Source organism: Kockovaella imperatae (assembly GCF_002102565.1).
Source record: "Kockovaella imperatae strain NRRL Y-17943 chromosome Unknown BD324scaffold_12, whole genome shotgun sequence".
Classification (NCBI taxonomy): domain Eukaryota; kingdom Fungi; phylum Basidiomycota; class Tremellomycetes; order Tremellales; family Cuniculitremaceae; genus Kockovaella; species Kockovaella imperatae.
This window is the reverse complement of record NW_019028952.1, coordinates 158,794-178,603: the sequence shown is the minus strand read 5'-3', so window position 1 is coordinate 178,603 and position 19,810 is coordinate 158,794. Positions and strand designations below refer to the sequence as shown.

General features: G+C 52.2%; 8 protein-coding genes across 8 annotated transcripts; 4 read left to right on the top strand and 4 right to left on the bottom strand.

Annotated features, from left to right (window-relative positions):
• Nucleotides 1–1,602: 1,602 nt before the first annotated feature.
• On the top strand, nt 1,603–3,483 carry BD324DRAFT_652691 (hypothetical protein; the record flags this gene model as incomplete). Its single annotated transcript, XM_022018535.1, has 3 exons — nt 1,603–2,201; nt 2,262–3,412; nt 3,473–3,483. 3 exons carry the CDS (start codon nt 1,603–1,605, stop codon nt 3,481–3,483), a joined length of 1,761 nt encoding a protein of 586 aa, XP_021869185.1.
• A 1,312-nt stretch (nt 3,484–4,795) lies between these two features.
• BD324DRAFT_633405 (hypothetical protein) lies at nt 4,796–6,534 on the top strand. Its single transcript, XM_022016621.1, has 6 exons — nt 4,796–5,187; nt 5,252–5,509; nt 5,581–5,589; nt 5,646–5,913; nt 5,972–6,185; nt 6,237–6,534. Exons 1-6 carry the CDS (start codon nt 4,960–4,962, stop codon nt 6,511–6,513), a joined length of 1,254 nt encoding a protein of 417 aa, XP_021869184.1. The 5' UTR covers nt 4,796–4,959; the 3' UTR covers nt 6,514–6,534.
• Nucleotides 6,433–7,567, bottom strand: BD324DRAFT_109121 (putative 40S ribosomal protein S12). The gene is made up of 4 exons (XM_022011927.1): nt 7,242–7,567; nt 7,085–7,185; nt 6,861–7,019; nt 6,433–6,610 (listed from the first exon to the last, which is right to left on the bottom strand). The coding sequence occupies exons 1-3, from the start codon at nt 7,471–7,473 to the stop codon at nt 6,900–6,902; spliced, it is 453 nt and encodes a 150-aa protein (XP_021869183.1). The 5' UTR covers nt 7,474–7,567; the 3' UTR covers nt 6,433–6,610; nt 6,861–6,899.
• A 103-nt stretch (nt 7,568–7,670) lies between these two features.
• Nucleotides 7,671–9,817, bottom strand: BD324DRAFT_582657 (GPI mannosyltransferase; the record flags this gene model as incomplete). Its single annotated transcript, XM_022013571.1, has 6 exons — nt 7,671–7,977; nt 8,030–8,716; nt 8,773–8,931; nt 8,981–9,288; nt 9,352–9,456; nt 9,506–9,817. The coding sequence occupies 6 exons, from the start codon at nt 9,815–9,817 to the stop codon at nt 7,671–7,673; spliced, it is 1,878 nt and encodes a 625-aa protein (XP_021869182.1).
• Nucleotides 9,818–10,040: 223 nt separating this feature from the next.
• BD324DRAFT_643119 (WD40-repeat-containing domain protein) lies at nt 10,041–11,413 on the top strand (the record flags this gene model as incomplete). Its single annotated transcript, XM_022017527.1, has 7 exons — nt 10,041–10,043; nt 10,095–10,128; nt 10,179–10,460; nt 10,515–10,723; nt 10,784–10,924; nt 10,985–11,154; nt 11,224–11,413. 7 exons carry the CDS (start codon nt 10,041–10,043, stop codon nt 11,411–11,413), a joined length of 1,029 nt encoding a protein of 342 aa, XP_021869181.1.
• Nucleotides 11,414–11,489: 76 nt separating this feature from the next.
• On the bottom strand, nt 11,490–13,756 carry BD324DRAFT_682886 (adenylyl cyclase-associated protein). The gene is made up of 9 exons (XM_022019169.1): nt 13,491–13,756; nt 13,419–13,432; nt 13,131–13,372; nt 12,844–13,077; nt 12,706–12,791; nt 12,551–12,656; nt 12,110–12,502; nt 11,936–12,059; nt 11,490–11,881 (listed from the first exon to the last, which is right to left on the bottom strand). Exons 1-9 carry the CDS (start codon nt 13,526–13,528, stop codon nt 11,565–11,567), a joined length of 1,554 nt encoding a protein of 517 aa, XP_021869180.1. The 5' UTR covers nt 13,529–13,756; the 3' UTR covers nt 11,490–11,564.
• On the top strand, nt 13,739–16,829 carry BD324DRAFT_108909 (protein-tyrosine phosphatase-like protein). Its single transcript, XM_022011925.1, has 3 exons — nt 13,739–14,140; nt 14,190–14,587; nt 14,637–16,829. The coding sequence occupies exons 1-3, from the start codon at nt 13,783–13,785 to the stop codon at nt 16,749–16,751; spliced, it is 2,871 nt and encodes a 956-aa protein (XP_021869179.1). The 5' UTR covers nt 13,739–13,782; the 3' UTR covers nt 16,752–16,829.
• Nucleotides 16,830–16,907: 78 nt separating this feature from the next.
• On the bottom strand, nt 16,908–19,082 carry BD324DRAFT_582830 (hypothetical protein; the record flags this gene model as incomplete). The annotated part of the gene is made up of 6 exons (XM_022013584.1): nt 16,908–17,390; nt 17,446–17,748; nt 17,800–18,484; nt 18,523–18,602; nt 18,654–18,758; nt 18,813–19,082. 6 exons carry the CDS (start codon nt 19,080–19,082, stop codon nt 16,908–16,910), a joined length of 1,926 nt encoding a protein of 641 aa, XP_021869178.1.
• Between the last annotated feature and the right edge of the window lie 728 nt (nt 19,083–19,810).

The window sequence follows — 19,810 nt, the reverse complement described above, 5'->3', positions numbered from 1 at the left end:
GTTCATACTTCTGCCAAGAAGAGGCATTAGACGCACAGGGGCCAGTCCGCAGCCATTGGGAGATTCCATCGTCCCTGGTCACCAGCACCAGTAGCAGCAGCTAGTAGCACGAGCACCAGCAGGAACAGGCTGCTCAACTACCCGCCCATAAAAAATTCTTAGAAAACGAGGTCCAATCTCGGTCGCGTTCTCGGGTCTTTTTTCTTTCTTTTCAGCGTCCTCCCAAAAGACGAGGAAGGGGAGCGTCATTTTACGGTGAGTTTAGAGATTGGCGTGGTGGGCGAAAGTGCCTTTCCTGCACATCGTCCTCGAAGGCAAGCAGCAGCAGCAGCAGCAGCAGCAGCAGGAGCAGGCGCAGCAGTAGCAGTAGCAGTAGCAGACCTTGGCAACTCTTCGGCCATCCTTGTCTCGACGAACCATCCCATTTCGGATCCACCCGGCGGCAGGACTTCCGTCTACCAATTTTTCTCAACCCACACACTCCTACCAATATTCTCTCTGTCATTCACCGAGTGGACGACCACATCGACGATCTACAAGTGCTGGCAGACGCCTAGTCACGAATCGCTCTGCTAGCTCCTCTGCCTCGACTCGCCTGTCCCTCGTCAACCTCGACACTCTCATCACTGCTGCTGCACCCGAGACTCAGGCCATAGCTCCGCTTGGAACTTTTGGTGGTGCAACCCTGCTTCCTAAGGAGTTCGACCTCTTTGGAAGGGTTTCAATCTTTGCTCTGCAGCCCTACTGCCCAGGCATCTTGGACAAGGTCTCGCTACCCTCTCCATCGCCGAGTCTCATTCCCAGCTCCTCGATTCTACGCAGTTTCCAATCCCCCAATTCCGGTCCTCATTCGCTCCGAAAATTCGAAAGGCAATTTCGCTGACGCTATAGTCTCTCGTCTTCAACCTACCTTTCGTCTTACGACCTCGCATCCTTGTCTTCACGCCCCTCCTGGTCCTGATTCTATCACCCTCACTCTACTCCTTGCTTGCATTCCTTTGCATCTCACCACGCATACACATCCACTCTACGCGATACGCCGCAACTTTATCTGTCCACTCTTGGCACCCGGATACTATCTCTACTGCCGATCCATGGCAATGCTCATTGGTCGGATGGACTACGTCGAACGAACATTAGAAACATTAGCATAGACTCCTCTCACGATTCCCTGGCACATATCCAAAGAACACTCATCATCCCTTGCGTCACGCAGAAGCCTGTCACGTTCATCCACGATCAAAACGAAATTTTGGGAGACATCACACATTTTTTTTGTCCCGACTCCAAAGGATCCATCCGCCATTGATTTTGCAGCAGTCCAAGGCGTCCAACTCTGCAGATCAATAGTACAGCTGGACTATCAAAGGGCTAACAACCACATCGCCGACCTCCGCGACTGATATAATCCTTTGGACAAATTTCGAGTCTGAGACCGGGAACGAAAAAAAAGCCGTTTCGAGACCGTGTTTCAAACTGCAATTTGGACAACAGCGAGAAGCAGGTCTTTGGTCAACTCGCTCCTTGGATTTGACGACGGTGTGTTCCTGATAATAACGAGAGAGACACGTCGAGACCGCTGGGATAGGGGTCGCAGGCAAGATGTCTGGCGATCTCAAACCACCACTCACTAATCATCCTATGCCTCCGACTTCATATCATCATCAACCTCCGCCCTTGACTTCAGCTCCAGCACCGCATCTCCATTCGTCGGCATCTTCGAATTATCATCATCCTTCACAACACCATCATCAACCACACCAACCTCCTCCTCCACAAACTTCTTTGGACCCGTCGACTAGCTATGGTCCAGGCTCAGCTCACTCTTACAGCTCGAACACGCTCGTCAAGCAGCAGCAAATGAGCCCCGTCAGTCTCTCCCATTCTCATCCTTCACATCATTCCCATTCACTTTCTCATTCATCGCATCATTCTTCCATGCCATTGACCACAATACAACCTCAACCCACAATGAATGACAACATGGGAAATATGACCCCAATCTCGAAGAGCAAACCTGGTTCAACTGGATCTGGAGAAGGTAAAGCGAAACCTCATCTGTGTACCATTTGCAATCGTGGATTCACCACTGGAGGTCATCTCCAACGTCATCAACGGATACATACGGGAGTCAAGGCGTTCAAATGTCCTTTCCCGGGATGTGAGACCAGGACGTCGAGGCAGGACAATCTTCAGCAGCAGTGAGTAACTTCATTGCGGCCATGGTCCTGTCGATTGTTTAACTAATGTCACGGTTCCAGCTATCGGACGCATCTCTCACCAAGTCTGCGTAGAGGTTCTGGCTCTGAAGCTCGAGCTGCTGTCAATCAAGCCATGGAAGCGGCTGGACTGAAATCCATGAGCACCAGGGCTCCTCGTAAATCGAAGAGTTCTACCAATACTCCTTCTTCGAATACTTCCGCCGGCACGTCTCAACACATTCCATCCCCTTACGCGACTCCCACTTCTCAAAACGGACACTATGGCTATCATCAAATGTACGAACCTCAACCATACGCCTATCCACTACATCACCCTCCTCCTCCTTCCATGAGCTTGGGCAACACGGCTCAGACGTCTGCGACTTCTTCTCGTGGACCTTCTCCTACTAACGGCCACTCGTCAGGCCAGTCCAGTGTCAGCTCGATCCCTAACGCTCATCACCCTCATGGATCATACTATCCTCAACCGTTCACTCCCAACTACCCTTACTACCCCGCTGCATATCGCTATTCTGCTCCTGGACAAGGACACATGATGCCATACGGCGCTGGACATCCTCCTCCAGCTCCCCCTCCACACATCTATTCACCTGGCATAGCCAGCGAGCATCCTGGAACTGTACCCGGAGGACACATGTATTCTCCGATGGGGAGTAGCTTTCAAGCACACTCGAGAGAATCATCCTATGGAGGCATGATGCCTGGATATCCCGCACCGGGCCCATCGCCCGTCGCGAATGGATATCCTCGCCACGGCTCCGCAAGTTCACTCCTGCATCAAGCTCCAGGAGCAGGGAGTGGCATCGGGGCGGGCGGTCCCGCTGGACCTTCTTCCGATAGAGGTCGATATTCTCCCACTCGACGTCGATCGCCTCCCGACCTACTTAGTCAGGGTGTAGTTGATCCGAATAACATGAGTGGGAGACCGCCTATGCAAATGGGTTATGCACCGCCACCTCATTCCAACGGTAACGGAATGCCAGGGCCAGAGTCGGGCAGTGCAGGAGGAAATAGTGTAGGGGGAATGGCCAATGGCTATGGGCCTCCGTCTCATCTGAGCGCTTATGCCTATGGTCCAGGACCTGCGGCCGGTGGATCAGAAACGCTTGCGAGACTGCAAGGGAGGAACAGTGCATCGAGTTCGTCGGAGGACGGCTCAGCGGGTGGACAGGAAGAAGGAGGCTTGAAGCGTGAGTCCAAGTCATTTCTTGCCTGCGGAGCTGGATGTTGATCGTTTAACCCTTTTACAGCGCCCATTTGAGATCATGAAACCGAGATACAATGTCAACACACATCAAAATACAGTTTCTGTCTTTGCATTGGTCGTCGCAACGGTCGCAAAAGAGACTCTAGCGTGCCCTGGCATTTTACACACATTTGGAAGGACGACCAAATAGAAAGATCCAGCATGTCGTCTTGCCAGCATACTTTAAAAGCATACATTATTCGGACAATGAAGGGGAAGAAAACAGGGGGGGGGGGGGGGGGAAGGAAAAAAGGCCGCATGGACGGATGTACAATATGGGCATTTGGAAATCGAGCACTGATTGGCAGAACCTGATGGATTCAGAAGCAAACGAAACATCGGAGAGTCATTCATGCAGACGATATCCATCAAAGAGAGGTCAAGCGGGCGGATCCGATGTGGAAACTCAGCGTACTGATCGAGTACCACTGATCTCTCTCAGTGCCTCATCACTCACCGTTTAGGATACCTTGAGTTGAAAGGTTTGGTCAGACATGTTGAATACAGTGAAGACGAGCTTCGTGTTCACTAGGTTTGGAGACGAGGACAGGACTCTCACTTTGACCAAAGGTGCTCGGTGGATGCCTGCCGCCCTTAACTGCACGGAGCTGTTGCGCCGCCTGATCCAACGCCAACAACCTTGACGGATATAAATAGTCCTGTTATCCATAGTCTGCTAACGCGCGGAAGAGGCTAGAGAATTAGAGGACCTCTCTGCATCACTAAGGTCCGGCGTGAATTTGCTTCTGTCAACCTCTACGCGCCAGTCAAATTATGGAGATCATGGATGATTGCAAATGACTCGGGATCTGGCTGTGGACGCTGTCTGCCAGATCAGATCGTCGGCGATTGGGGGAGGGAAAAAAAGCTACTACGCCCCTCCGGTGAGTCTTCAGAGGCAGAGATATACCGATAGGGGAAGCCATCGAGGACATAAGCCGTATAAAGCTGGGCATGTGGTTGAAAAGAGGTGAGCTGTATTTGTGAGTTGAGACGTATCGCAGGCTGCGAAATGCTTGAAATTCTCTTGCGAGAGGCCTCTCGCTTGACTTTGACCGTCATCTAAATTTTGGGCTATGCTCGATGATTATGAGCCATGCTGCAGGCCCTTGAAGACATGCTAAGCATCTAGAGCAGATAGTGCGTCCTTGTATGGTGTAGTTTGGTGAAACATACCCGGTTGACGGGTTTGATCGATGGAAAGCGGGTCGAGGATGATGATACAACATGCCTTGGCGTGCGTGTCGTTTCTGGCTGGTCTGAAACGTCCGAAAGAGTAGAAATATGAGCGAAGAAGGGAAATCAAGTTCGACGGTTCGTCGCGAACCCTCGATTGGACTCGCATGATCATCAGAAGGTAGAATGTGGTTCAATAGAACAGAAAGAAAGTTGCCACACTGCCACAATAGGCCATCATTTCCTTGAGAGACCCCCTTTGGTCGTTCGTCATTACATCCTTACCACCACTGTTCAGACTTACTGGCTCAGCTGATGAGACGAGGCCTGAGTAGTCTCTACAACCTATCATCACAACGCTTTACCAGCACCAGCACAAAGGTCACTAGTTTGAGGACTTCCAGAATGGCATACCCGAGCACGTCCTCCTCGCCGTCTGAGATCTTGTCGATTCTACCGGACAAGTTTGAATCGGCTCGCATGTCTGGCGAGTTGTTCTACTTCCCAAGCACAGCCAAGAATGTTCAGTCATCCGGAAGAAGGGTACGTTTGCCCGAACTCCTTGCCAGACGCCAGTGAGAGGTGATTGAGCTGATCAAGATATCAGTTCAACATTTGTTGTTCTCCCGCTTTGCTGAACAAGGAGAAAGCTAAAGCGGACATCCTGGCCTCTGTGGCTTCGGAGTCTTCACCCGATCACAAGCGGCAACGGATAGAGAAGCAGAACAATGATGGAGGGGCAGATCAATCTAGCGGTCACAAGAGCTTGCAGAACCCTACGGAACCGTTCAAACCGCCGTACTCGCCGGATCTGTATGTCGGTCATCTCGAAGGGATAGATGGAGAGCCTGGCATGTCAATACTGGTGAGTTAGATGTCATGTCGTCCTGATGATGGCAGAATCGGCTTATTCGCTGACACGAGATATGTCCTTAGCTCAACAAGGCAAGACTTCGCTCATCATCTTTCACGAGTGTGAAGTTGGCTAACCATACACACAGTACGCTGTCCTACGTGATCATATCCTCCTCTGTCCAACATCCTACGAGCCTCAGAACCTACCGCCTTCTCCGTCTCAGCTTGCTCTGGCTTATCTCTTCCTCTTGGCCGCTTCTAGGCATACAAAGCCGAGACGCATGATGGGTTTCTATAATGGCGGTCCAGTCGCTGGAGCAAGTCAGAAATGGAGGCATATCCAGCTCATCGAAGTACCAGATGGGAGAGCGCCAGTGGAAGATTGGGTTCAGAGCATGCGGTTCGAGTCTGATGGTGCGTCATGCTTTGGCCGTCTGCCTCCATAGTAAATCCGTTGACAAAAAGGGACCAGACGAACCGCTCATCCTCCCTCATGTCCCTTATCTTCACATTGTCCATTCCTTGAGCAAGCTCAGGCATTTACCTTTCAGTCTCTCGGCGAATGACTTGGAGCAAGTCGTAGAAATCTTAGCACCGGCTTTGATGAGGTGCTTGGACCTGGTCTTCCAGGCCCTGCGAGTCGGCAAGGTGGAAGGCGAGACGGGCTGGAATCTGCTACTTACTTTGCAAGTCAATCTCAGAAATCGTTGCCTTTAAAGCTCATGCAATTCTTCCAGGGATCATCTTCATCTGATACCTCGGACCAAGGCAGACTATCAACTCTCAGCACCTCACACCACGCATGTCGATCTCAATGCTTGTGCTTATGCCGGGCTGTTTCTTGTTCGATCAGAGGAAGAAGATCAGACGCTATTGCAGGCTGTCGAGCCTCAAGGGGGTCTCGACGTCGTCCTGAGGCATTGTGGTGTGTCGCGAGAACACGGTGAACAGGCGATAGAAGCGATGAATGCGCACAAGGGCATGCTGGAGGATATGCAACAGTTGGCGAGGTAAAAAGCAAGATATGAACAGCATTCTATTCCAAGCTCTGCATTGATGCATTACAAGCATATGCCGCTATTTATCTCAAGGGCTCGCTACCAAGTATGACCTGAAACGACGGGTCAGCCATGTTCTGATGTCGAGAGACGGAGCGGACTGCTAGAAGAGGGGAGACTGGTCAGACAACGGAAGTCCCTCTTGCGAGGGTAGGTTCGATTCCAAAGGGTTTATCGACATGCAAAGAATGCGTAGAGGGAGACCCACATTCATCAGGGTGTGGGGGACGATGGCGGAGACGAGGTGGATCAGGTGAACTTGTGGTATGGGGGGGTCTATCTATCATGGGGCAATAAACTCACCTTGGTGAACGGGAACTCTTTGGACAAACAGCTGACCGCTTAGCGGGACTTGAAGTAGTCGAGGAGGACCTGAAGTGCGGGCGAGTCTTGACCGTAGTTGGTGATGACGACACAGGAGCATCCGACAACCTTTCGGGGTTTGCCCTCTCGGTCAATTTTCTAGCGATGAGATCAGCAAGACGGCCGATGACATCGAGAGGGCCCGGCCCAGCCCTATCACTCACAGCGAGCCCAGCCCATTGTCCGAGGACCTTGGCGTCAGAGACCTTGATAAGCTGGATGTTGTGCTCGGTACAGAGAGCTTCGATGAGCTTGAGGTATTCGGCTGAATGCGAGTGTCAGAATCAAACCTTTTAAAAGAAGGTCCCAAAGTGAACCCACCCTCAGTCACAGTCTCGACCAAGACACAAAGGTGAGCCTCTCGCTTGTCAAGAGCCTTGGCACATTCCCTCAATCCTCTAGCCAATCCATCGTGGACCAAAGCGGTCTTGATGACCTCTTGCAAGGCATCTTCGACCGACATAGGTCCAGATTTCTCAGTGGTAGTCTCGACCACCTCGACTTCAGCCGCGGCGGGAGCGTTGGAAGCGGTTTCAGATCCAGCGTCAGACATTTTGGAATAGCCTTCGTCCACTGGAGAGTTTTTCGAAGAAAGTATATGAAAGTGTTTAGGATGTCGAGCTTCCTCTCGAAATTTCAACTGACTGTCACCATGGCCGAGTCCCGAAATTGAGTGACGGCGTTTATCGGCATTATGGACAGATATTGATATGTGGCACTCTGTCTAATGCACCGGTGTGTGGCAGTCGTCTAAGCATGTCCCCATATACGAACACCTCCTCGTCGCTTGGCATCATCCTGTGCCATGTCAAACCCGTTCCACATACTCCAAACTTGTTCATATCCCATGTCTCTCAAGATATGCTCGACTGTTCCGCTGGAGTGGGGGTCGGTCTGATGCAGGAGATCTCCAAAGAGGATCAGATGCGACGGAGTCGCTTCCGTCGCCGACCTAGGTGTCTTCTGCGATGCGTGGGCGAATGTACTCTTGATGAAGGTGACTGGTGAGGCATAAAACAGATCTTGCTGCGTCCTATGTTGAGACTCCGAAGCTTCACTGAAGTACAATCAGTATCGCCACCGTGGCATTGCACCCAGACAGAGCTTACAGTGGCGGTTCACATGTCAAGAACCACGCATCAATATCTCTGTGCAGATGGCTCTGCCACGGTGTAGGGTGGCACGGCATCAATGCTGCCAGTCTCGAGACGTGACCAGCTTCTCCTCGGCGAAGGACATTGATTACCTCGACTTGAGCTCGTCCGTGGAACATATTGAGATATAGCCACGGAATCAACGGGAGGCAGAGGCATGAATAGAAGGCAGATTGTGGTAGCCGAGTATATGCCCGAATGGATTGATGTAGTCGCCACATGCCCATGTGATGAGGCATGTATTGACGAAACATGGGAGGTAAGGCGAATAAGATAAGAGCAGGTAGGAAGGGGTGCAGAAACCGCCATTCACTATGCGGAGACAGAGAAAGCACCGTGATCCCAAAAGTTAGGCCTCGAGATAAAATGCGCAAACTTTCTGGTCGATCCGACTTGACGAGTCCAAGCTTTGCAGACATAGACTCTGGTAGGATGCACGCGGAAAATCCTGGGATCCACCAAGCCCAGATAGGGAAGAGTAAGATGGGAAGGCTCTGGACCAGGTGATAGGTCCAGTCCGTGGATCCGTAGAACGAAGAGATTTGAGCAAAGACATTGCGGTGGACGAATGTGAACGTGGGGAAAAAGACTCGACCGGTGATATAGTAGTCGAGCAAAGTCGAGCACACGAACGTCGCACAGCTGTAAGAAGATGCTCAGATGACTCTTGCAACGAGGCAACAGGATCCAGAGCTTACAATGGAAGCACGCATCTCGCAGCCGTATTCGAGGCGGCTACGATCCCTAGAGAACTCCAGGTATGCAGTAGAAGCTCGCCGCCCATATAAGCCCAGAAAGGCAGTGTCGTTGGTCGGAGACATATAGCAAGTGAGGCGAAAACAACCGATAGCTCGAGGCTATGGCCATCTCAGAAACGTCTCAAACATAGTCCGGCACCTCACTCACCTATCTCGACCATCGTCCACTTCGGACATCCTGTCCATGAGCGCGAAGTCGATCTCTGATACGTCTCCAAGCTTGATCACCTCGCCCTGCTCCGATCTGACCTGCTTCTCCTCATGTTTGTCATTCGGAGGTCTCATCAGCGTGCTGATTGGCACTCCTTCCATATCGACTATGACCTCCTTTACTGGGGGAGGACGAGGGAGGGGGAAGTAGAGGAGAGCCAGTGTTGTAAGAAGGGTTTCGGGTGATGTGGAAAGTGAGCGGGGCAACAGATGGGCGTTGAACAGTGATGTAAGCGATAAGAACAACTGAAGGAATTTGGACGTGTCAACCTTGGTTACCTGATTACCTTAAGCCATACCCAAACTCACTGCTGCCGCCGTCGATCCAGGACCCAAGAGCTTGCGGGACAGGCAGTAGGTTGCGTAGTCAGTGGATGCTGCGACTAGCACGCCAACAAGCCTCGGCATAATGATCTGAGACGATTTGAGCGTTCGAACCTTCCTCGAGATTTTGTAGACTGACTAGAAGCTCTGAGCTGTCCATGCTAGTCAACTGAAGCACTTTATACAATCCAGCGAATACTCCGGGCCAAAGCCATCCTCTCATCCGACCACCGACAACTGCTTCATTCCAGAGGCTCTGTACAGTTGATATTCCAGCGCTTTTTGATCCTGGCAGGTCTCGCCATTCCCAAGTCAGGTAGCCGTACCCGAAGACGAGGTGATGAGCCGGTTCGAGAGCCTGATAGAACTCATCGGGTTGGAAGAATGTCTGTGGCAAGAGAAGTGAGATGGATCGAACGGTCAGTGCCAGCACGAAAGGATGCACGACCATAGTCGACTGAAGAGCTGTGATATGCTGTTTGCGAGCAGCATACACCCTCCAGAAGGTGAGTATAGATTCAAGCAGAGACCACGAGCTATGCGTATCGAAGCCGTCGCGACCGACGAACGGCGTTGACGTATTACGGACATGGGAAGCATCTCCGTGTCCAAAGGTTCAGGCAATACACGGTCTCTTGCAGCGTTCTATTATCACTTCGGAGCTCTACAGCAGCATGGTGAGCTAGTACATCTGGCTCAGGGGATCAAATTGATGATCGATTCTGCAGTCTCTGTCTTATCTACAACACGAGTCCACGCCTGGTGAGTTTGGCGCCCCTTCCATCTCCAGCCACTCGCTTACACCTCATCAGTCCTGCCCGAAAGTGTTTGGGCTCTGGCATGGACACCTCTAGATCACATTATATCTGGCTCAGCAGACGGTCATATACGTGTGCATAGTGCCACGGATCTTTCTGTGCCCCTGCAGGATGCTGGGTCCCATCCATTGGCAATCACTTCGTTATCTGTCACCGAGGATGGACGGAGGAGTCTGAGTACGAGTCTAGATGGGACTGTGGTATTGTTTGATCCCCTGGAAGGTCGAGATTTAGATCGCCTGGACACGTCGAGGGAAAAGGTAGATGGTGATCGAGGTGAGTCTGCGAGTTGGGGAGACCATTTCGGGACACTGATTAAATACGATATAGAACTACCGGCATTTTCGTGTGCAGTACATCCTAGCATGAAGTGCTGGGCTTGGTCTGGTCGGTCATCCAAGATTGCCATGCGGAGTATTTCTCAAGCGGATCATGCAGAATCTTCAACGAATGGAGACGGAGTAGGAAGAAGTCTGTTGTCTGGAGAGACGAAATTGGTAGAGACAGGGAAAGGGAAGTTTGGGATGGATCTAAAGTTTGTGAGGGAGGACTCGATTAAGCGTGGCGTTGTGATCTTGGTCCTGACACTTATCGCGCAGTCTCCAGACGGCCAGATGCTAGCGCTGGCAACGGAATCAGGGCACGTCATTGTCCTTGATACAGAGACTCAGGCAATCATTGCGACGTATCAATCCCATGCCATGGCCACACGGACTATATCCTGGTCACCGGATTCTCAGGTGAGTCAAGACTCGGCAGCAGGCTCAAAGTTGAGGCGATACTGACGACACTCTGCTTAGTGGCTCTTGAGCGGATCAGATGATCACCTCATAGTGATACACGATGTGCGAGCAGGTTCAAAGTCTGGGGCTGGAGGTCGAGGTGAAGGCGCAGTGGGGATGATGCAAGGCCATCAGAGCTGGGTGTTGAGTGTCGCCGCCAGTCCGGATGGTAAATTACTGGGAAGCGGGTGAGTAGGACTTCCGCAGGATGGAGCGGCCCGCTCCAAGGTCAAGATGTTGACATCGTTTTCTTCCAGCGGAGCAGACGGCGTCATCAAACTTTGGGACATAGGACAACGTACAGCCGTTTACTCAAATTCTTCATCTGCCGAAGTGTGGGGCTTTGACTGGCAGCCTGTCAGCGCCAACTCAAATGCTTCCGGCAAGCAATTTGCCATAGGGGAGGATAACACAGTATCCCTGTACAGAGCTGCCGGCTCCGTGTGAAAAAGCACCTCTTTGCAGAATAGGTTTCAGCGGCCGCTGAGGTCCATGCACGTCGCATCGACATACATCATGCATTCGTATTTTCACGTCAATGACAAGATCGCATAAATCACCAAGTTGGACAAGTTGGACAGAGTCACACAAAACACGTCTACCCCGCATGCTCGACAATTTCTGTGACCAGTTTGCCTTTGACCAACTTGGATCTCATTTGCTCAGGCACCGGCCTCTCTTCAAAGTCTCCATCTTGACCAGTTGGGACCGAGATGTTGATGCCACTCGTCTTGGACGTGATGATCTCTACTGTCTCCATGCACTTTTCAGAAAGGTAGACGGATCCGGAGTCTGTGGTGTCAATTGTGATGGTTGGGACGGAGCCGGTGATCTGCGCTTCGAAAGATGGCGAGGAGGTGATGGAGAGCGATGAAACTGCCGAGTCGAGGACAATGGCGGTCTTGCGACAGCCGACTGAAGAAGTACTGCCGTCAGGGTAATGATGCGTCACTGACATTGATCACTCACCCATCGTTACTGCGTTGATCTTGCCTGAGATTTGTACAACAGATCCTTTGCAGTTGAAGATGTGAACAGTGTGAGACAGTTCAGTGTCCTCAATGACAATGTTTTTGTTGTCCTCGTGGTACTCCTATGCAACGAGTGAGATGATTGGCACAGTGCAACGGTTGTCGTACTCACAACAATCCACTTGTTGCCCTCCTCGAGCTCTGTCCTCGCTGGTTTCTTAGGCGTACTCAATGATCTGGTCAGAGCACCTGGCTTGGCCTTGACTGCGGGCGGAGCCTTCTTGTCCGGAACGGTGCCAGAAGCTCTTAGGCCAGGGTTCTTATGCGTCATTTGCGATGCGTCGACCTTCTTCAGTCCCGATGTGATGGCTCCTCCTCGATTCAGGTCTGCAAGGAGTGCCGAGTGACCTGCGGCTGCACCACCGGAAGAAGTCGGTGCAGATGCGGCGGAGTCTGATGGCGGTGGAGGCGGTGGTGGAGGAGGAGGTCCACCAGCGGGCGGCGGCGGAGGAGGAGCAGGAGCACCGCCGGAAGTAGCTGGCATTGAGGTGGGAGGTGGTTGACCCTGGTTATTGCTCAGCGTGTCTCCCGCTGTTCACAGTCTGATTCTTACTCGAGGGTTCCAAGACACACCGGTTGTGTGCCACTGCTTCACGTACTTCTGCAGGCCGTCGACAAGCTCAATGAATGCCTTCGCCCAGGCTAGAGCCGTAGGATTGCTAAGCAGCATCAGACGATTGCCCACTCATCACACTGTGGTCACCTCACCTCTCTTTGAACTGCTTTTGTACTCGATTCGCCCAGAACTGCGAAGCATTCTTCATCTCCTCAACGTACGGAGCCGGCGCGGGCTCCTGTGTGCGACATCAGATGATGGATAGAAACGAGGAATTCAAAGCATCTCACCACTTGAACCCATCCCCATGCGCCAATACCTTCGCCGATGACACTGAGGCATGCACCCCATTCACGGCCGTCCTTTGTTCGACCGAGTTTATCTTTGGCTTCCATGACTGCCTGTATGGCATCGGCCTGAGGCTTGAGCAGAGGCCCGAGGGCATTCATAGATGGTTTTGTGTGGCCGGAGGCCATCTGCAGAAACGCCAATTGGCTTGAGCAGACCGGGTCAAGCAGAGCAGTCTATAGAGAAGTGGCATCAGCCTGAGTGCTATTGGTCACCCATGCGATCTCACGTGCTCCTCGACAAGACCACCGATGGAGTTTGCCTGAGTCTTCACGGCTGCTAGTAGGTTATTGATAATCTCATCCTCGTACGCCTTTGTAGCTGGACTAGATCCGGTCGAAGCATTTCCGGAAGACGTTGATTGAGCAGGAGCAGGCGGTGTGGTGAGATTGGCGACTGCAGGACTTCTGGCAGAAGCAGCACTTTGAGGAGGTTGAAGACTAGCCACGTCTTCCAACCGAGACGTCACGGCTACATGCGTGTCAGCTTGCGTCACTCGCGCGAGATCTGAGCATACCCTCAAGCCGCTTTCTAGGTGAGTTGCCATCAGCTTTGTGGTTTTCCGCGCAGCATGGCCGGTCAAGCTCACAAGATTGTTGTCAGATTGACGTTCGACTGATTGGACATGATGAATGTCGCGTTCCACTCTGTCAACAGATCTGATCTATACTCTAAACAAGCACAAGGAAGGCAGAAAGCGACACCGAGAGAGAGAGAGAGACAAGAACGGAACGCTGAGGTCGAGATGCGTCATTATGCCATTGCCCACACGCTACTTTACGTAAAGTAGCCCTTTCCGCCGCGTCCACGCAGCGAGTGACACACGAAGGAACCATCACCGACCTCTTGACATCGTGCGACCTCTGTCGCTCAGAATCAACATGGACAAACTGCGAGTGAGTACGGTGGATAATGTCATTCTGGAGCGATATGTTCCGCCACCGATCGATGCTCTTGACGATAAACCGAAGAAACAGCGCTTGACTGGTCAACTTCATCTAGTTCAACATCACCTATTCTTCTCGCCACGGGCTAGCAGCTCGACTTCTCAGCCTGAGGAGATTTGGATACCATATCCAGCCATTAACCTCTTAACTCGATTGCCTCAGAGTATAGAAGGGCTCTACCCTCTCAAATTACGGACGAGGACATTTGAGACTTTTTTGTTCTTGTTCGAGAAAGATAGAGAAGGAGGGGCGGAGGACGTGTGGACCAGTATCAAGGACTGCGCCGTCGCATGTGGGTAGCTCAATTGCTTAGCTTCATGCTTTACTGATACGGGCGCTAGCATCCGTTGAGCAGCTTTACGCCTTCTTTTATAGACTTCCGTCACACCCCGCGCTGAATCCACAATCTGAGCCCTCCCGTCCGACCTCCCTCAACCCTTCGTCACCATTATCTTTATCATCCAAGGAGCCGGATGTGCCGTTTTTGTCGAGCAAATCGCAGCCCTCCACTGGCTGGGACACTTTCAACCCTCGAACAGAGTTCGCTCGGCAGGGCGTAGGAGTGAGGACGAAAGCTTGGCGGTTCACAGATATCAACAAGGACTATTCATTCTGTCCTACTTATCCGGCCAAGCTGGTCGTCCCGAGTCGGATCTCTGATAATGTCCTGTCGCATGCCGGCAAATACAGAAGCAAAGCGAGGATACCAGCTCTGTCATACCTTCATTGGGCAAATCATGTTGGTCAACTGTCCTCAACCTGAAGTCCCGTACTGACTTAAATTCCAGGCATCCATCACGCGATCGTCTCAACCTATGGTGGGATTGAAGAACTCACGTTCGGCGCAGGACGAGAAGCTGGTGGAATGTATATTCACCACTCACACCGCTGCCGAGTCTGCATACGCACCGTCGACTCAGTCAGCAGACCCCCTCTCTCCATCGCCTTCCTCTTCAGCCAAATCATTACCTCATGTCTACGGAGCCACCGCCACCAATCTCATCATTGACGCTCGACCCACTACAAATGCCATGGCGAACGTCGCTATGGGTGCCGGCACTGAGAACATGGACAATTATCGGTCAGGCAAGAAGGCATACCTCGGTATCGACAACATTCACGTTATGCGAAACTCGCTCAAGACGATCGATGATGCTGTGAGAGAGGCGGAGGAGACTGGAGATCCAATCGATAGGATATCCTTACGGAAAAGCAATTGGCTTCGCCACATTTCGACTATCCTCGACGGAGCTTTGATGATTATACGAAATATTCACCTCAATGCGTCACACGTCTTGATTCACTGTTCTGATGGATGGGATCGAACAGCTCAACTCAGTGCGATGGCACAAATCTGTCTCGACCCTTACTATAGAACGATCGAGGGATTCAAAGTGTTGATTGAGAAGGACTTTCTGGCTTTCGGTCACAAATTTCTCGATAGATCAGGCCACCTGTCCTCGGAAAAGCTCTTCACTGTGGCAGATCAGCCAGACGACGAAAGTGACGACGAACTCGGAGGTGCTCAGAAAGCTGCGCAAGCATTCTTCGCGTCGATGCAGAAGCAATTCACGTCCTCCAATTCGCATTTGAAAGAGGTTTCTCCGGTCTTTCATCAATTCCTGGATTGCGTCTGGCAAATTCAGCGACAGTATCCCTCACGTTTCGAATTCAACGAGCAGTTCCTCATCGACCTACACTATCACTTGTATGCTTGTCAATTAGGGACATTCCTATTCAACAACGAACATCAACGTCGCGTTGCTCGACCGCCTCAAGGCGACGACGAGGGTGGCGCATACGTGGACAGGACTGTCTCAGCATGGGATTACCTTAAACAGCCAAATTACAAAACAACATATCTCAACGAGGCGTATGACCCATCTTTGGACGCCAGAGATTCGCGAGATGATAAGGCGGACCAAGGGGTTCTACTCTTCGAGCCGAAGGACGTCAAGTTCTGGTGGAGGCTGTTCAGGCGTGGTGACGAGGAGATGAATGGGTCAAAACTCGCTTTACAGCACGCACAAACTGTGGCTTTGCCGCTAGTCGGTGCAGGACAGGTTGACCCAGTGTCCATTGAAGGCGCCGTCCAGTCCGTGGAGCGGGCAGCTTCGCTCGACGTGCCGTACTCCGTTCGTCGGACACCGTCTCCAGCCCATCTGTCAACCTCCGCTTCCGCTCGCGATCTGGACGTCCGCTCATCTCACACCCCTTCAAGCCTCGAATCGGGTTACACCACTATTCAACCCATGCCCTCTAAAGTCGGCGTTGGCAACCGTGCAAGTGGCTGGAACTGGGGACAGTTGTCCTCTGGTGCCCTTAATGCACTCCAGAAAGGAGCGAGAGACATCCGTTCCATCGGACAAGAAGCAATGCAGCAACTACGGGCGGAGGCTGGCAGTGCTGATGGAGAAATGTGGAGTCGATCAGATCAAGAGAGACAGAAAGACTACGCTCCTCCAGGAACAGGTATAGGAGAAGGTAGACTGGGACGAGAAGTCAATGACTACAGGCAAAGTCCACGACCTACTGTGAGATTACCGTCGGAGAATAATCCCTGGGCATCGGGAAACTCGAGCGCTAAGGCCATACCCAAAGTCATGGTTGATCACGAACCTATCGAGACCAAGATGGACATCACTGGCCAGGATGATCGCAATGGAGAAAGCAACAAGAGAAAAGAAAGCGTGACGCTGAATCCATGGGGTGAAAGTCGAGCCTCACCGTCCTTGGCCGACTTATTCTTACGCGATGTTAAACCCGTGACCAGAGATCAAATGCCTAGTCGTCACCCCACCAATGGCAAGCCGCATTCCTCGGCCAGTAGACAAGAGGAGGACGAAGTGGCTGCCGCTCTCGGAGGGGATTCCAAAGCATGGGACCCTCTAGGTGCCGTATGATGTGCGGTTGTACGCCAGGAGCTCAAATATCGAGGAGTAACACGTCCTTGATACATGCAACAAGGTATGAGGAAGAACAAAAGTGTGGTCGTGATTAAGTCGTCTCTGTATAAAATGGTCCCTTGACACGGCGATGACCCCCGGATCATGATGTCCTCACTCTGCCTTGAGGTGTCCTACGATGGAATTTTGAGGATGCTGGGTTGAGTGTGACCACGCATCCTTGAATCCATCTGGCTGCTTGGTCGATGCATCTCTGTCGACTCCATTTGCTCCGTTGGTGCCATTGACTCCGTTGATGGATGGATTGTCGTGGCTAAACCCGGTCGAGTAGAAATTATCCGCTTGCCGATCAGATTCGCGAATCACACCTTCGTGCTGGAGCCGCGGGACGCCGCTATCCATCCCGTTCGATGACGGACTCGTAGGGCTCTGCGCGCCGAGCATCGTCCCGTGACCCGACGCTGCCACAGTCTGAGGAGTTCTCTGCTCGGTTCCAACGGCCGGTTCCGGTATTATAGGGTCCGATGGCAGGAGGCCAGATGGACGAAGGTTTATATCGCCATTACGCATAACTGAAAGCAGGAAATTCAGGAACCTCCTTCCATAAGCTGAAGGATCGATACAGGAGATGGTATTCTGTTAGCGCGTCAGCGATAGAACCCAGAATGTTTGACCGAGATGCTTTACTTACTCTGTCCTCCGTCATTGCCTTCCAGAAGTGCTCGAGCTTCTTCACACTATTGTAAGGTGTGCAGATGTCGATGATACCGAGATAGTAGATCACGTCCATATCTTGATTCGCTTCATCGGTCGCTCGAAGACCGCCTTCATCTTGGTAAAACAAGAAATGTCTTCGATCAGCCGAACCATCGGCGGGTAATTGGGAAGAAACGTCGAGCATCTTAGGATCTGATCGACGGACGGCTTTTCGCATATTGGAGGCTTCTGAAGGGGGTTTGACAGATGGTTTCCGACGAACAGGTCGAACCTCGGGCTGGAGGGCAAGTCAGTCGAGGCCGGGCTACGATCTCTTCAGTCAACTCACATGGAAGACGTGCAGAGAATTTTCTCGCAGATTGTCCCGGTTTCCTCGCTCCATATTGTGGATGCCTACCAGGAGCGAATAGTCCATGACATGAACGTGCTTTAGGAACTCCATATCTCGTCGCAGCTGTTCCGAGAACAATGCCCTTTTCTCTGGGCCAAGCTCCAGCGTGCGGCCTCGATTTACCCAGTTTTTATCCTTGAGGACAGCCCGAGGATTGATTTTTGCCTTCTCTTCTGGGTATTCTCGACCATACGCTGACCCTTTGAGGTCATAAGTCTCGTGGATATCTCGGTGTGGCGGGAAGAGATTGTTCATGATCACAAAGTGGATCTTTCGGCCCCTGGGCAATTTGACACGATGCAAACCGTAGAAGCGGGACAAGAGGGTATGCGGGTTATTCTTGACGTGCTCGTGGTAATCTTTGAGAATGGATCGAAGGAATTTGTGCTCAGAGTGTGAAATGGTCTTGATAATGAATCGATAATCGCGGGAGAAGTAGAAGAAGGACCCAGATTTACCGGGGGATCCTAGCTCGGAGAGAATATATTTGGCAGTGAGGGAAAGCAAATAGTCGGCTGGATCGAGGTGGAAATGCTCGTCTCGCAGATCCCGGAAGACCCAGGGCGCGTAATCCTTGAACTTGAAGTCGTACTTTGCTGAGGGGGTCAACTCGTTTCCGACGCTAGACAAGATCAGCTATTATACATTGCGGACGCTCACATGTCGAATGAGAATTTATGCCGAGCAGTGTAGTCGTCATCTGTCAGTGGCCGTGCAGGTTTGGCTTGACAACGAGACACCTGTGAGTGACTTAGCAAAGACTCCAGAGGCGGTTGTCAACATCGACTTACGCCTATCCGGATGCCCGTCAACATATTGTACATCAACACATAGTTGACATGGTCTTCTCCGATCAGGTTCCCGACCAGGACTTTGGCCGCCTCTTTATTCGCCTCCTCCCTCTCCTTCTCCTTTCTGACTTCCGACCTGTCCCTGACAGGCTCGAACACAGGCTCTGGAAGCGCCGGAGTCGAAGCAGCGCCGGCAGCAGTAGCAGTAGCAGCAGCAGCAGCAGCCGCCTCGGCCTCAGCCTTTCTCCGTCGCCTCTCCAGTCTTTCACGCCTGATGACCTCCGTTTGAGCCAGAATATCAGGATCAAGAGCTGTATTATCAAAGACCGGGACGTTGGGGTTGGAAGAGTCTGAAAAGGTCGAGTGGGAATGAACGAGGGGTGAGCGGTTAGGGAACTGAGTTTGGATGACGGGTGATGGATTTGTCATGCGACGGTTGATTCGAGGCACCGGTGCCCGAGACGAAGAAGGAGTGGTACGGCCGCCAAGGCTGTCCGTTGGATCATCGTCATCCGCTGGTACTTCAGGAGCAAGTTGACCGTCAGCACGTTGTTGTGCCAAGCGACTGGCCCGAACGACGGCAAGCGAGCCTGGTCGGGAGGACGTAGTGGAAGAGGCGTTAGAGACTCGGCGATGAGACGAGAATGGAACGGGTAGATGCTGACCTCCAAAGTCCGATGAACCAGGTCTGGAAGTTGGCGAAAGCTCGAGCATGGAGAAATAATCTGTTCTGTTGTTAGGGGACGGGGTCCTTTGAGATGGAAAAGAGGCTCCGAGGTCCGAGGGCTCAGCAGTGAGCATGGGCGTGAAAGACGGGAGATGGTGCGCCTCGTTGGTTTCGGTCGTGTGCGAGAGTATGGAGACTTCCCGCGCGCCGTCCTCCACGCTGCCCACCACATCAGTGTCCTCCGCAGTCTCTGTCGTCACTGTCTCTGCTCCCTCCTCGTTCACATCAACGTCGCTGATGGGGGGGCTTGGCGGCGCCTGTTGTAGAGCTGGACGACGAGAATTGGCAAAATCCGACTCTCCAGGCTGTCGCTGTGAACTGGTGTCGGCCATTCGATGCTCCTCAACAAGAGCGTGCTGGCCCGTTGAGTCCTTCCTAAGGACCTTGTTCACCTTTTGAACGAGCTTCCTCCTATTTCCATCGGCCGGGG